Source organism: Littorina saxatilis, linkage group LG2 (assembly GCF_037325665.1).
Source record: "Littorina saxatilis isolate snail1 linkage group LG2, US_GU_Lsax_2.0, whole genome shotgun sequence".
NCBI classification, from domain to species: domain Eukaryota; kingdom Metazoa; phylum Mollusca; class Gastropoda; order Littorinimorpha; family Littorinidae; genus Littorina; species Littorina saxatilis.
Window position 1 is genome coordinate 58575491 of NC_090246.1, and position 14281 is coordinate 58589771.

General features: G+C 41.2%; 1 protein-coding gene across 1 annotated transcript in view; it reads left to right on the forward strand.

Annotated features, from left to right (window-relative positions):
* LOC138959377 (85/88 kDa calcium-independent phospholipase A2-like) overlaps positions 1-14281 on the forward strand; it is a 38613-nt gene that overhangs the window by 1412 nt on the left and 22920 nt on the right. Inside the window, exons 2-10 of the mRNA XM_070330816.1 lie at positions 1598-1762; positions 2518-2619; positions 3922-4137; positions 4459-4636; positions 8272-8462; positions 8861-8954; positions 9514-9696; positions 10209-10324; positions 11597-11745. Of these exons, the coding sequence (XP_070186917.1) occupies positions 1650-1762; positions 2518-2619; positions 3922-4137; positions 4459-4636; positions 8272-8462; positions 8861-8954; positions 9514-9696; positions 10209-10324; positions 11597-11745 (1342 nt within the window). The 5' untranslated portion in view covers positions 1598-1649. The remainder of the gene's footprint in view (positions 1-1597; positions 1763-2517; positions 2620-3921; positions 4138-4458; positions 4637-8271; positions 8463-8860; positions 8955-9513; positions 9697-10208; positions 10325-11596; positions 11746-14281) is intronic.

Below are 14281 nucleotides of genomic sequence, written 5' to 3' on the forward strand. Positions count from 1 at the left end.
AGACCAGTTGTACATTATATTGTAGTGTGTGTGTGTTGATCCGTAAGGGAAACAACTCCCTTTTCCCCTCCCTTGACCGGAACTAATAAGCCACGCTTCGGCGGGCTTATTGATTAGCGTTATTCCGAAGACGAAGAAGACAAACGTTTTGCACCAAGCGCGCCATAACAAGAGACTTAGGTAAGTCTACCTGTTAGGGCTCGCTAACCTTTATGTGACTCAATGATGTAGTCGTGGCGTTATGCTGGCTACCAGTAAGTTCGTCACACGGTAGATTCGTCACCCGTGATGAAGTTACCGGCAGGGGTGGGCGGGTGTTTATCTATGCGGCTTAGAGCTTATGCTTTCAGATGTTTGATTTGTGGGAGAGATTCAAGATTCACATTTTTTAGAGAGAGAGAGACGGACGTACATACACCCACATCCATGACACGCACGCACACACACGCACACTCACACACACCATCGCACACACACACACGCGCGACCAAGAGAGAGAGAGAGGGAGTCCTATGACTTCAACCTCACTGTCAAGGAGCCGGGCAGAGAAACTCAATGTGAGGAGAGGGAGGGGTGGAAGGAGGGCGTGGGAGAGAGAGAGAGAGAGAGAGCCGCGCTCGGACTACTGTGGCGAAGTTACTGTGGCGAAGTTATCGGGACCGGTGACGAATCTACCGTGTGACGAACTTACTGGTAGCCATTATGCTGGCCTTACTAGCCCGGCGTTTACTTCTTTTATAGATACCCCCCGCGGGTTAGGGGGAGTCCCATATCGGTTGGGACTAGAAAGAATTTACCCGATGCTACCCAGCATGTCGTAAGAGGCGACTAACGGTTCTGTTTCTTCTCTTCTTTTGTCTTATTTCTGCCTTACCAGTCCTTTCACCTATATTTCCTTCCAAGAAAACTCTCCCTACTATTTCCTGCAGTTTTCCAATTCTTTTCTTGTTGTCTTATTTCTACCTGACTGGATCCATCACCTTTATTTCACTTACCAAAAGTCTTCTTTTCCACATCCTTATTTCTCTGCACCCCGCATGTCGTATGAGGCGACTAACGGATTCTGTTTCTCCTTTAACCCTTGTTAAGTGGTTCTTGTATAGAATATAGTCAATGTTTGTAAAGGTTTTAGTCAAGCAGTATGTAAGAAATGTTTAGTCCTTTGTACTGGAAACTTGCATTCTCCCAGTAAGGTCATATATTGTACTACGTTGCAAGCCCCTGGAGCAATTTTTTTTATTAGTGCTTTTGTGAACAAGAAACACTTAACAAGTGGCTCTATTCCATCTCCCCCCTTTCCCCTATCCCATCTCCCCCTTTCCCTCGTCGCGATATAACCTTCGTGGTTGAAAACGACGTTAAACACCAAATAAAGAAAGATCTTTTATAGATCTAGCAGCACTTTCCGAGCTGGGCTTGGGTGCTGCCTTTTACCACGTGTGTTTTCATGTACGTCGGAGCGATAGAATGCATGCGTGAAATGTCTCGTCTTGTTATATGTTTACAGCTCGGCTTTCACTACAATATCCTAAATCATAAATTTCTATCCAGTGCCTCCTTAATTTTATTCATGTATATATATATGAATCTGTTGCAGGATCGGACAGTACTGTAACTGTGACTGAGCCAGGTAGTATAGTTCTGCAGAGATGGATAATCTGTTTAAACAGTTCACAACCACAGTGGGTGGGATGATCAACATGGCAACAGCAACAATTTCACCCTTCAAAATACAGTCCATAGATTTTGAATCCTACAAAGGGTAGGCATGCATGTAATGTGTTTTGTGTTGTGTGTTTGTTAATTAAGGAAACATAGTATTTATACTGTATTGTGAAACACACATTATCTCTCTCTAGGTAACTTTATCACTCCATTTTTCCTTTGTCTCTCTTGATCTTTGCCCCTTTCTCTTCCGTTGTCTCTGTTTCTGTCGATCTGTCTCAGAGAGAGAGAGAGGCAGATCTATAAAACACACTCAAACAAACTAACACACTCACTCAGACACCCACAAACACACGGACACACAAACACACACACACCAAGCTCTCTAGCTGATTATCTTTCCCATCTCTCCCTTTGCCCCTCTCTCTTCCGTTGTCTCTCACTCTCTCTGTCTCGGAGACACAGGCAGTCAGACAGAGAGAGACAGATTAAACAGACACACACATATGCAAACACACACACACACACAGCTATCCGACTATCTGTCCCTTCTAAAGTTTTTTCTTTGTGTCTCCCTTTGCCCCTCTCTCTTCCGTTGTCTCTCTCTTCCTCTGTCTCAGAGACACAGGCAGTCAGTCAGAGAGAGACAGATTAAAAGCACACACACTTACATATATATATATATATACACACACACACACACACATAAAGAAATGTTTCTTCATCCACTCATACTTGAAATTATAATGCTGTATACGTTATTATTCTCAGCAGCAAATGTGTCAGTTAATTAAATCCAAGATATATATGAGTTTGTTGTGAAGGAATCATGTATTTTTGTTTGTTTTTCAGTGCACAGATTGTTCAGCAGAAAGAATGCATGTACTTGTACAAAAAGCCTGGACTGTCGGAGTGTGTTGTTGTCAGTGTTGGACCCAGTAAAAAACACTACAGGTGATTTGATGATTGTTTCCTGATCAGATATATATATTTAAATGTCTCACCTTGATCAGACTAATTACTTAACATGTTGTTTAGTCACGTACATGTTCAGCATTACTATAATTTGTGTGCTAACAAAACATTTCACATTTGTGCTCATGCATTTGTGGCATGAAGAAGGAATTAGGACTGGACAATCGTGGCAAAATGAAGCGGAAAAATGGGCCAGTTTCGGATGACTGTACCAATAGCTACAAGTCTAAACAGCAGAAGCAGCAGATTTTCTTGGAGAAATATAAGAAAGAGCCAGGAATTGTGGAGTCTACTATGGGAAAAAGTCATGCACACTGCAAGTATTGTAAATCAGATTTTTCCGTTGCCCATACTGAAAAATATGACATCGAACGACACTGCAGTTCCAAAACTTACCTGGACAAGGTTGCTGCCAAGGAATTATGAAGTTCATTCCCGCAAAGCAAACCCTGCCAGAAGAAAAGGCTGTAGTCCGCGCTGAAGCAATGTTTTCTGAGATGATTGTAAAAATGAACTTGCCACTGTCAACCGCAGATGTTATTTCACGAACTTCATCTTTTCATTATCAATCTGTTTGGAAGACACTGGTTATTATGATAATGCTATACACCGACAGGTAAATAAAATTGTTTTATGCCTGTTGTATTGGAAGGAGTTAAATTCTGAAGGTGTTCACAAGACATGATATTCTTACACAAACACGTTTGAACCCACGCGTACATTTTCCCTAGCCCATATGGCTTTGCTTGCAAAGTACACCAACTTTTTGAAAAATACACTTAACTTTTTGGGAAAGTACTCTTGCCTCGGGTTTAGGGTAAACAGGTCTGTGATTGGATTAATTCTGTAAATTTGAGTCGCTAGAGACCATGTAGAACCTTTTCTGAAAACAGTACTGACGACATACATGATAACAGATATGTAGTTCGTCTCATTTCATGTTTAGTGCTTCACAGGGCCTTCTCCATTCATTTCTTGCACAACATTTTTTCGGGCTTGTACAACAGTTTCGGGAGCCCTGTATATTTTGTGTATAATACATATTTATATGGAATGGATAAGTTATTTCCTGAGTTTGTGAGGCTTAATTGAATGAACTGAGTTAGGGCTGGACAGAAATTGCATTGAAGATTGTTGATTAGAACGGTTTTTGGCTTCAGACCCTTAATTTGAGTGGCAAAACTAATCCTTAGTAATCATATAATTTTGAACAACATGCATATTTAGTTAGCCACTATGTACAGAATTTCAAAGGTTGACCTTGTGTACTCATTGTTTCAGCTTGTTTCGGCAGACAAATGAAGTGGAAGCAAAGCTCACCTTTGAGGCTATATGCAAAACACTTGTTTTGGTTGGCCGAGCATGCCCTCAACTTCTAACAGAGGATGTCCTGCAGAAGGTTTGTGACACAGCAAGAGACAGACCCACATGGAATGCTGTTCATGTCACTGCCTATGTTGGTCTGCATGGCGCTTTGGAGCACAAAGAATTTCAAGGGTGAGCTGTTATGTTTGTGTATTGAAATCCAAAGCAGGTAGACTGATAAATCAAGCATTAAAAAAACACAAGGAAGGTAGGTTAGTGGAACAATTAATTTTAGACAAAAATGAAACATTGAAATGTAAATGTTTGGTTTGTTTATAATTGAACATTCTATAAACTTACCTTTTTTATGCAATTATGGTATTAATGTAGTCACTATGTGGATCGAGAAGCACCACAGTCTGTTTAGAAGCTCTTTCTGGTGCAATTTTGGATTCGGAGTATAAAAAAGAATGTGAGTGCTTCTTAAAACATATTGCATGTTAATTTGTACAGGCTGATAAACACAGCGTGTCCAGCAACCCAGATGACCCCCCTGATGGCCAGTGTGATGGGCAAGCAGCCTCAGAGCCTTGAGATGCTGCTACGTAAGGGAGCGTCGGTCAACCTGGTGGACAAACAGGGCAACAGTGTCTACCACCTTGCGGTCATCTCCTGTCCTCTGGCCATCACGGTTAGTGGATCAGATTATTCTTTATTCAACAAATTAATTTAATTTTGAGGATGAAAGTCGCTTGTTCATTTCAATGCTTGTTATTCTCTCAGGTGCCAGGAGAATGGTTCCGAATAACTCTCGCTCACTCGATTACACATGTCGTATGCATTTAGAGCGCTTACATCCCTTTGTTTATCAGATATTCCTTATTCCATTTTTACCTCTTCTCCCTCCAACTTCCCTCCGGCCTACCCCCCCTACTCTACTGTCTACCCCCAACACCTGCGCTGTGAAGATACCAGTGTGGCCTGTTGTGCCTTGATCATCCTCTAGCTGGTTTTCATGGTTTTTGAATCAGTTAAGTCATTCCTTTATGCAGGTTCCCTCCACATTTTTATTTATTTTCTATAACATTGAAAGCCCCGTGCCCCCATTTCCCTTAGTTTTCGCCACTCTCTATTGACCGTGTGTGGTCATTTTTTTGGGGGAGGCATATATATAGGAGTGAGGAGGGTACGTAGACTGACAGTGTTAAAAAACTTCACATCAGGTCAAATAAAATGAGTTCAGATATGGTCAAGGCTCAGGAGGTGGCTCGAGTGCAGAAATCACCAGCTGGCATTTTTGACTGATTCTAAGGTTGAAAATAAAGAATCAATGAAATCAAACTCTGGTCACTTGTTCTTATATAATCAAAGCTTTGTGTGATGATATAAAGTGAGTTAAACTTGCTTTCTGTCATTTAATAAAAAACAATTTTTTTTAATGAAAAATCGACGATCGTGCTGGAAGAAAAACGTGACAGACATACCTGTGTGTCACTTCAGACAGCATTTTTCACCATAAAAAGATCGAATTAAGAGTCGATTTATTGATTTCCGAATTCTTAAAACGTTATCAATTCCTATTGACGTTACGTGCGTGTCAAATATTTGTTCGTTTCTTGTTTATATAGAGCGTCATCAATCGTGCTCAAACGCAACGCGTGGTGTCATGTTTGGGTGATAGCGATCGATGTTAACTTGAAAGAAATATCCGCATCCAACACACGTGATTAACCTCTAATCTGAAAGATTTTATGTTTTAGTTCTTGGATTAATCAGCAAGCGAACATTTTAAACTCTGATGCAGCAAGAAATTTACATTGATTTTGCGGAAGCGATACGGTGTCAACAAACCGTTGCGTTTGGACACGAAAAAAGAACAATTTATGTGTATTTTTCACTCCATTTTTTGGAGATTAATCCGGCATGGAAGTGAAAACCACTCCAATTTAGAATATTGCGCCATTTGAAGACAAAGCGCGCGATGGATAGGCCGAAAGGTAAGGTTTTTATTTTGGCGTCATTTGTTGTGTTTTTGCAAATCCAGCGAAATTATGGATAGAATATGAAGTAATGACCACATTAGGCTTTCGAGTGCTGAGTTCTGTTTCTCTGATAAAACTAGAGATCCTGTCTGAATAGTTGTGCTTTTATCAACACTTTCCTACGTTCCTACATTTGTCAATTTTTGCTTTGTCATGTGCATTCATGTCGATCATGTGGTGTCACTGTTGCGTTTTTGGTTTGATAGAGCTAAGTACGTTTTCAACCATCAATGATGCATCCCTTCATGAAATCACTTCGTGAAGTACCCCTAAAACAGTAAAAGTCATTTACTGCGATTTACAAGATACGTGGTTGATATTATGGGATGCAGGAGATCAAACGCAACTTTACACCAAGTCCGAGGTCGTCAGCGTTATGTACTCGTTCATCTAAATGTCTTCTAACATACACTAATTTTTGTGGCAGATTGAATACTATGAATTAACATCATCATTGGGTCTGAACTTGTAGACCCTTATTGTGTCTGATCGCCGAGTGCTAGTTTTATGTCCAAACATAACTTGACGCTATGCACAGTCGATCTCTGCTGCCACGGCTGGTGTAATGTTAGGTTTGGGCACTCGGTTTTTTACTTATTTTATTTTTGGTAAAGAAAAATAGATGTAGAATTTAATATTGATATTATCTGTTTCAAATAACTTTCCCCCCCATAGAAACCACGTTTGTCTTGTAGTTAGTGTGATCCATGTCCAAACACAACATAACACATCGGTGTCAGCTTGAACTGTCACAGTGTTGTAGTGTAATATTGAGTTTAATTTTTATAGTTTCTTAGTCTATTTTCATCTAGCTTTCCTTTTTATCTAGCATTTTGTACAGGTAAATGTAGACTATACATTTTTTTCCTTTTAATTGGTTTGAACATGGTCTTAAGTTATGTTTGGGCATTTTTTCATGGTACAAAAACTTTTTCTAAGGTTGCCCCTCACTATTCAGTAAACTTAGCTCTGTAGCAGCCTTATATGTGCACACAATGGCATCTGAATTGGATGGCTTACTTACACCCATAGTTCCAGAGGATGTAATTTTATCTTTTGTCACGGTGTCATGTTATGTTTCATGGCGTCATGTTATGCTCAAACAGCAAATTTTCTGTGCAAACATAAAAGATTAAGTTTGCACATCAGATTATTTGGTGGCTAATAATTACCTACCATCGCTGCATGTAGATAGCTGTCCTCCTGTTTTTTTATTATGTTTGGTTTTGCCACTTTAGCCTGATTAAGACTGTGTCACGGCGTCATGTTATGTTTCATGGCGTCAAGTTATGTTTAAGTGTTTTAATTTCAGAATAACTTTTTCTAAGGTTGTGACTTGGCTATGCAGTTAACTGTGCAATGTAGCTACCAACGCTATGCACACAATGGCTTCTGAATTTGATATTTTATTTGCATCTATAGCTCCAGATGATGTAAGTTTATCTTTTGTCACGGTGTCATGTATGATATGTTCAAGCATGGCTACTTTTTCTTTTTTCCCTCTCATTTAAAGACAAGGTAACACATCCACTTTTTTTTTTGTTGCCAAGGGAAATAATGTATGTAACAATGTTTTATTATTATTTAATGCCAAAATGATTGATTTGGGCGTGTTCTTGGTTTAATCTTTGGCATTATCGGGTATTACACAGCATCCAGTGAAGGATGGCTCTATTATTGATTTAATTTGATGACTATAATTAGTATTTTCATTATGATATTTTGGAGACACACAAACATTATCTATGTTTTCTGTTTTGGACTTAGTATTGATAGTATTTTGTCTTTGAACTCCATGCTGCATTTTGACTTAGTGTTTTGGTGTCATGTTATGTTTAAGCAATTTCAAGCTCAGGTATTTGACCCAATTAGAGATTCTTACCTGCTTATCTTGTTTGTATTGATGGATGTGTGGCCTAGCAATAAAGAAACACCACCAACATTTCTTTTTGTTTGTTCTTGGATCATTAAATTGCCTGAATCTGAAATTGTGATGGCGTCATGTTATGTTTGAACATTGATATTATTTTTGTAAATACATCTAAACGATGGCTCAAGTGTGAAAAACATTTTTCGTAGAAGTTTAGCATGACAATACCTAGTAAATTGTCAGGAAATTGTCAGCTTGTAATAACATTGAAATTTGTTCTTGCATGTCACACTCATTGGTGTCACCTCCTGAGCCTTGACCATATGATCATGCTAATTCGGTCAGATCAAACCACACCAAACCAAATCAAAAAGAATATTGGACACCTTGAAGCAAAGAGCCTTATTTTGACAGATCTTGAAGGAGTATGACAAAGAAGGAATGATCAACTACCCCAACTCCAAGGGGCAGACACCTCTGTTCCTGGCTTGCTTCAAGAAACTTCCGGAAGCAGTGGAGATTTTGATTCAGGCCGGAGCAGATCCCACCCTCACCAACACCAGCACTCTGCCTATCCATGCAGCTGTGGACAATGGGGATCTCAGGTAATTATTTGGTTGGTACAAGTTTACTAAATATTATTCACTTTCCGATCCTTCAGTACAGCCATGTTTTCAAATGAACCTCCATAAATTTTGTGCAGTGGATAATTGGTGCATGCACGCACACACACATGCACATATAAACACACACAGTGACACACACGCAAACACCCACACACCCCACACACACACACACGCACATAAACATGCATGTGTACTCCAAACTCTGATTGAGTCATATCCCCACTTGAAAAAGATATAGGGATATTGTGTAATTGACAGAGGATTGCTTTAAAAAAAAAACACCCCATTGCTTTCATCTCTTGTGAAGCTTCCATGACTGTAAAAATCATTAATACACACCACACTTGAAGAAGTATGTTATACGTTTGTTTTTTTAGATCTGTGGAAGCAATCGTTGGAAAGCATCCAAGCCAGAAGGACGCCAAAGATTCCATGGGACGAGTACCTTTACACCATGCCTGTTCAGAGGAGGTGGGAATTTGAATTTGCTTTCGGCTTGGAATCTGTATGTTTGACATCTTCTTACTATAACCATGTTAATTCTTCAAAACGACCATTTCAGATTGGGGGGTGAGGTGGTGGTGGATATCTCTTGATCTATGAAATCAGAAGGGGAATTGTTTTCTTCCAAATACTGTAGTTTCCGGACAGAAAACTAACAAGAAAAAAATATGGTCTTTTCTGTTATACAGGTGATGTACAGGTGCATGCATGTGGAAAATGTATACAATAATTTAACAGGCAACATTCAAATTTTAACATTTTGCTCTGGCTTTGGAATACAGTGAGAGCTGTGACGTGAGTCCCCTGTGATGAGAGAACACCTCTCGATAAAGTTCTCCTGAAAACCATTTGTTTATTTTGACCAAAATATACCTGTCATGACAGGCCACCTGCAATGTAGGGACACTTTGGGCTGGTCCCAAGGGTGTCCTTTTATCGCAGGAACAACTGTATATGAGTGTCTTTTACACAGTGGTTTTAGTAATTGATATTTATTGATTCCCTATTAATGCATCTTGCCTTCCAGATGGTGTCCAAACTGGGTATGATGGGATGTGACATGAACGTGAAGAACGCTGACGGAGAGGCCCCTCTGCTGCTGATGATGCGAGAGAAGCGGAACAGCTGCATCTTGTCTCTGCTGTGTCATGGCGGTGACTGCAACGTGCAGGATGGGGAAGGGGAAACAGTGCTTCATAAAGCAGTCAGGGTAAGTGTGTTGTACGTGCAAGTCCTCATATGGAATATTACCTGCTATTCAGATTTGGTCATGGGACAGTTTTCTTTCACGCGAGATTACGCTGATTGTCTAAGAAAGCCGTCAGCTGTCAAGCGTGGTACTTACAATCTTGCAGGAGCTTGCTTTAGTAGTGGCAAAGAAGAAAAGCGTGAGATATTACGAGATATTGTCTGGTTTGATGCAGTCAAAGACACATTTGAAAGATTTTGCATAACATTCTTCCGTTTCAGCATTTATTGCAGTGCACAGTTAGAATTTCTTACTTTTGGATGCACTGTCAGGCAACTCAGCTTTGTACACGGCATCATTATGAGGAACGAAAGGCCCATGGGTGTGCAACTGTCATGACTGACAATCAAAAACCTATCTGCACTGTTTGATGTCACATTTTGTGCGTGCCATGCTTGACGCCTACTTGTGCTACTTTCATGTGTTTAAGCAAAACAATTGCACTTTAATTTCTTTGTGTTTGCCTTCTGCAGGAAGACAATCCTGATATGGTTAGGACATACATTGTTTTCAACTCTGACCCAAACGTCAGAAATATTCACAACCAGTCACCTCGTCATCTGGCCACAATCTCCACTCGACAAGACAGGTTTGGACATTCTTTTTACATTTAGTCAAGTTTTGACTAAATGTTTTAACGTAGAGGGGGGAATCGAGACGAGGGTCGCGGTGTATGTGTGTGTGTGTCTGTGTGTGTGTGTAGAGCGATTCGTACTAAACTACTGGACCGATCTTTATGAAATTTGACATGAGAGTTCCTGGGTATGATATCCCCAGACGTATTTTTCATTTTTTTGATAAATGTCTTTGATGACGTCATATCCGGCTTTTTGTGAAAGTTGAGGCGGCACTGTCACGCTCTCATTTTTCAACCAAATTGGTTGAAATTTTGGTCAAGTAATCTTCGACGAAGCCCGGACTTCGGTATTGCATTTCAGCTTGGTGGCTTAAAAATTAGTTGATGACTTTGGTCATTCAAAATCTGAAAATTGTAAAATAAAATATGTTTTTTATAAAACGATCCAAATTTACGTTTATCTTGTTCTCCATCATTTTCTGATTCCCAAAACATATAAATATGTTATATTTGGATTAAAAACAAGCTCTGAAAATTAAAAATATAAAAATTATTATCAAAATTAAATTTTCGAAATCAATTTAAAAACACTTTTATCTTATTCCTTGACTGTTCCTGATTCCAAAAACATATAGATATATGTTTGGATTTAAAAACACGCTCAGAAAGTTAAAACGAAGAGAGGTGCAGAAAAGCGTGCTATCCTTCTCAGCGCAACTACTAAATCGCTCTTCTTGTCAATTTCACTGCCTTTGCCATGAGCGGTGGACTGACGATGAGTATACGGTCTTGCTGAAAAATTGCATTGCGTTCAGTTTCATTCTGTGAGTTCGACAGCTACTTGACTAAATGTTGTATTTTCGCCTACCCGACTAGTTGTCTTTGATATTGTGGATACAGTGGTACCTGCAATGTGAGGCCTCTGATGAGAGGACACTTCCCAGGAAAGGACACCCTTTCCCCCCTGTGTCTATTATCTTTACCAACATATATACATGTCATGACAGGCTATTTACAATGTGGGGGCACTAATGGTCCCAATTGAATGTATTGCTGGTACCGCTATTTTCAGATGTTCTGTTCATTACTTCTGTAGATTTACCTCCATGGATTATATCCCCTTTCTAATACTTGAGTTTCTTGGCTTTTTGAGATCCAGGTTCAATTAGGATTGTACTGTTTATGTCCGTGTATACTGTTTTTGTCCAGTGGGATATATGTTTCTAATGTGCACTTGTCTTTCATATGTGTCTTGCTGACATATTGTGTCCTTGTGATTTTTAGCGAGCTTATCCTGTACCTGCTGCACACATCAGGGGCACAGCGCTGCACAACAGAGGTGAAGGGTTGTCTGACTGGCTGTTCACCAGAAGGCACACACAATGGAGTACCAGACAAAGAAATGACAACGCTCATGAGACTGGACAGTGTTGGTGAGTGTAGACACTAGGAGTTGAGTCTTGACGCATATATCTGTTTCAGGCACAGTGGGGCTATGGAGAGGAGAGGGGAACGAGATGATAGGAAGTTGTAGAATATGTGTTGAACTGCCAACCACATAAAATGTGCACGCACATTTATTATTGTGTATCTTAAGGGGGTGGGGGTGGGGGGGGGGTTGGGTTTAAGCATGTTCATTATGAGTGCGTTTTGGAGGAGAATCTTCGTGTGTGTGTGTGTGTGTGTGTGTGTGTGTGTGTGTGTGTGTGTGATTAAATTACATATCTTATCCCAATTCATATATAGCAATTTACTTCAGTTTCAGGGATGTTCCTTGGATTTTGTCCTTATAGGACAAATGTCCTAGCCTTGCTGAAAGTATAGGACATTTGTCCTGAACTGTAAAAAACAATCGGTCATTTCACGTGGAAAGAAATAAGCCGTCCACATCCTCCTTTGGTACACACACACTGTGACACACACCAGAGAGAGAAATATATTGTAATTGTATTCCAAACTTGCCTTCTTCTAGTTCTTGTGTGTGTGTGTGTCTGTACTCTGTGTGTGTGTGTGTGTGTGTGTGTGTGTGTGTGTGTGTGTGTGTGTGTGTGTGTGTGTGTGTGTGAGATGGACATGATCCGAACAATGGAGTTCCTTGATGTGTGGGACTTGCAGATCTGTCAAAGTGTCCATGAGCGAAGGAAACTTGGTGAAAGGAATGTTCTCCATCACCATCCAGTGCACTGTCTTCACTAAAACAACAGCAGCCTCTTCTTTAGCCGTGAACATTTTCTGCTGCACCTGATCGCGGTCTTGTAGTAACCCTGGAACAAAAAATATGGGCTGTCTGATGGTCATTAGTCTTGCTATGATCCGCGAGACTGCTTGTTCTGAAATTCGAGCAGCCACGTGTGAAGCTGTTGTTTCGGTTTGCTGAAATGCACACTGCAAAACATCAGTTTTCTCTCGCCATCGAAATTTAGCCATGGATAAAGTTTAAGCCATGAAGGTACAAACGTCCGTGGTGGTGTCGTCGCCGTTTTCGTACTCACAGTCACAGTGAGTCCGGTCACAGTCACACTTGACGACTGATCATGATCTGACTGTCGAAAACACAGCTTGGGTTGGTCCTTGTCCGGTTTCAATTTCTTCGCAGGCGGCATGATCGCATTCGCAGTTTCTAGAATCTATACAACCAGAAGTTGAACTTTCGGAAATTCCTAAACTGCGCGGTCTTCAAACGGCGAAGTTACTAAACCAAACAACAGAAGACGTTGCCGATTCGGAGATTAGGAGACGTATCATCTGATGCCTGATCTAAATAAACGGATCAATGTTGCCATGTCCGACGTGGCAATAAAACGATCGGTCAGTGTCCGTCTCTGACATAAACTTATCGGACATTTGTCCGCCAGAGACACAAGGTACCGGTCATTAGACCAAGGTATCCGGCCCAGGGCCGAGGGCCGACCCCTGGGAACATCACTGCAGTTTAGTGCTAGGACGCTGAAACTACGCTCACCCTGGAAAGGGGGAAGTACCCTAAAAATAGAACAGCTTTGACCGTCATGACCGGGATACCCTCCCAGCATGCACTGAGCACGCATGCTCCCGCCGCCATCTTGTAAATACATTCCACTCTTCAGCGACTTTGACTGCGGACGTGTTTTGGTCTACGCTCGGGCTATTCTTTAGCCCTCTGCTTCTTGGCAGTTCCAACCCTGGACACATTGTTTGTACTTAGCTTTGGCTAAGTTTGGGTGAGATTTTTCCAGTTTTACCTTGTTGTTACACTTTCGTTTGCCACAAGTTAGTCTTTGTTTACGTTTCGATGTTTCTAGACTTTCGCCAGTATGGCAGACAGTGGGAAGAAGAAATCTAGCGCTAGACAGGTAGGGACAACAGAGTCCCCGTCTAAGAAGGCGGCAAAGAAAGCGAAGGTTTCGAAAACCACAGTTGTTTTGAACCAGTTTCTAAGACATCGTTTTCAGTGCAAATTGATGATCCTAAAAGTCCTGAAATTCCGGCGTTGAAGCATGAGTGCAAGACAGCGTCAGAGCTGAAGCATGTATGCAAGACAGCGCCGGTTAAGTCTAGCGTAACTACAGATAAAGAAGCTTTGTCAGTGAAAGAAGATTTGTCAACCATGTTTGCTTCGTTTAGCGAACAAATGCGTGCCATGTTTTCAGCGGAGTTACAGTCGGCGAGCGCGCAGTTGCGTTCTCTCCATGCGGGAGCGGACAAAGCAAGTGCGGGAGCGAGGGCTAAGGCAACCCCGTCAGCCACGGTGACGAGCGCCGATGTTCACGCTGAGCAACATGCCGGGATCGACAACTTTTCTGAAGGTACCGTACTGTCCCAACTTCCACCCGGTGTCGGGCAGGAAGCCGTCAATAGACGTGCGTCTGGTCGAGGCGGTATAGCCCTTCCCATGCTAGCTCTCAGTACGGGAGACACGGAGTGTATGTCCGGCCAGGAGTTGCTGACGGCACAAAGGTCTCAACTTCTGCCACGGGAGCAAGAAGATGT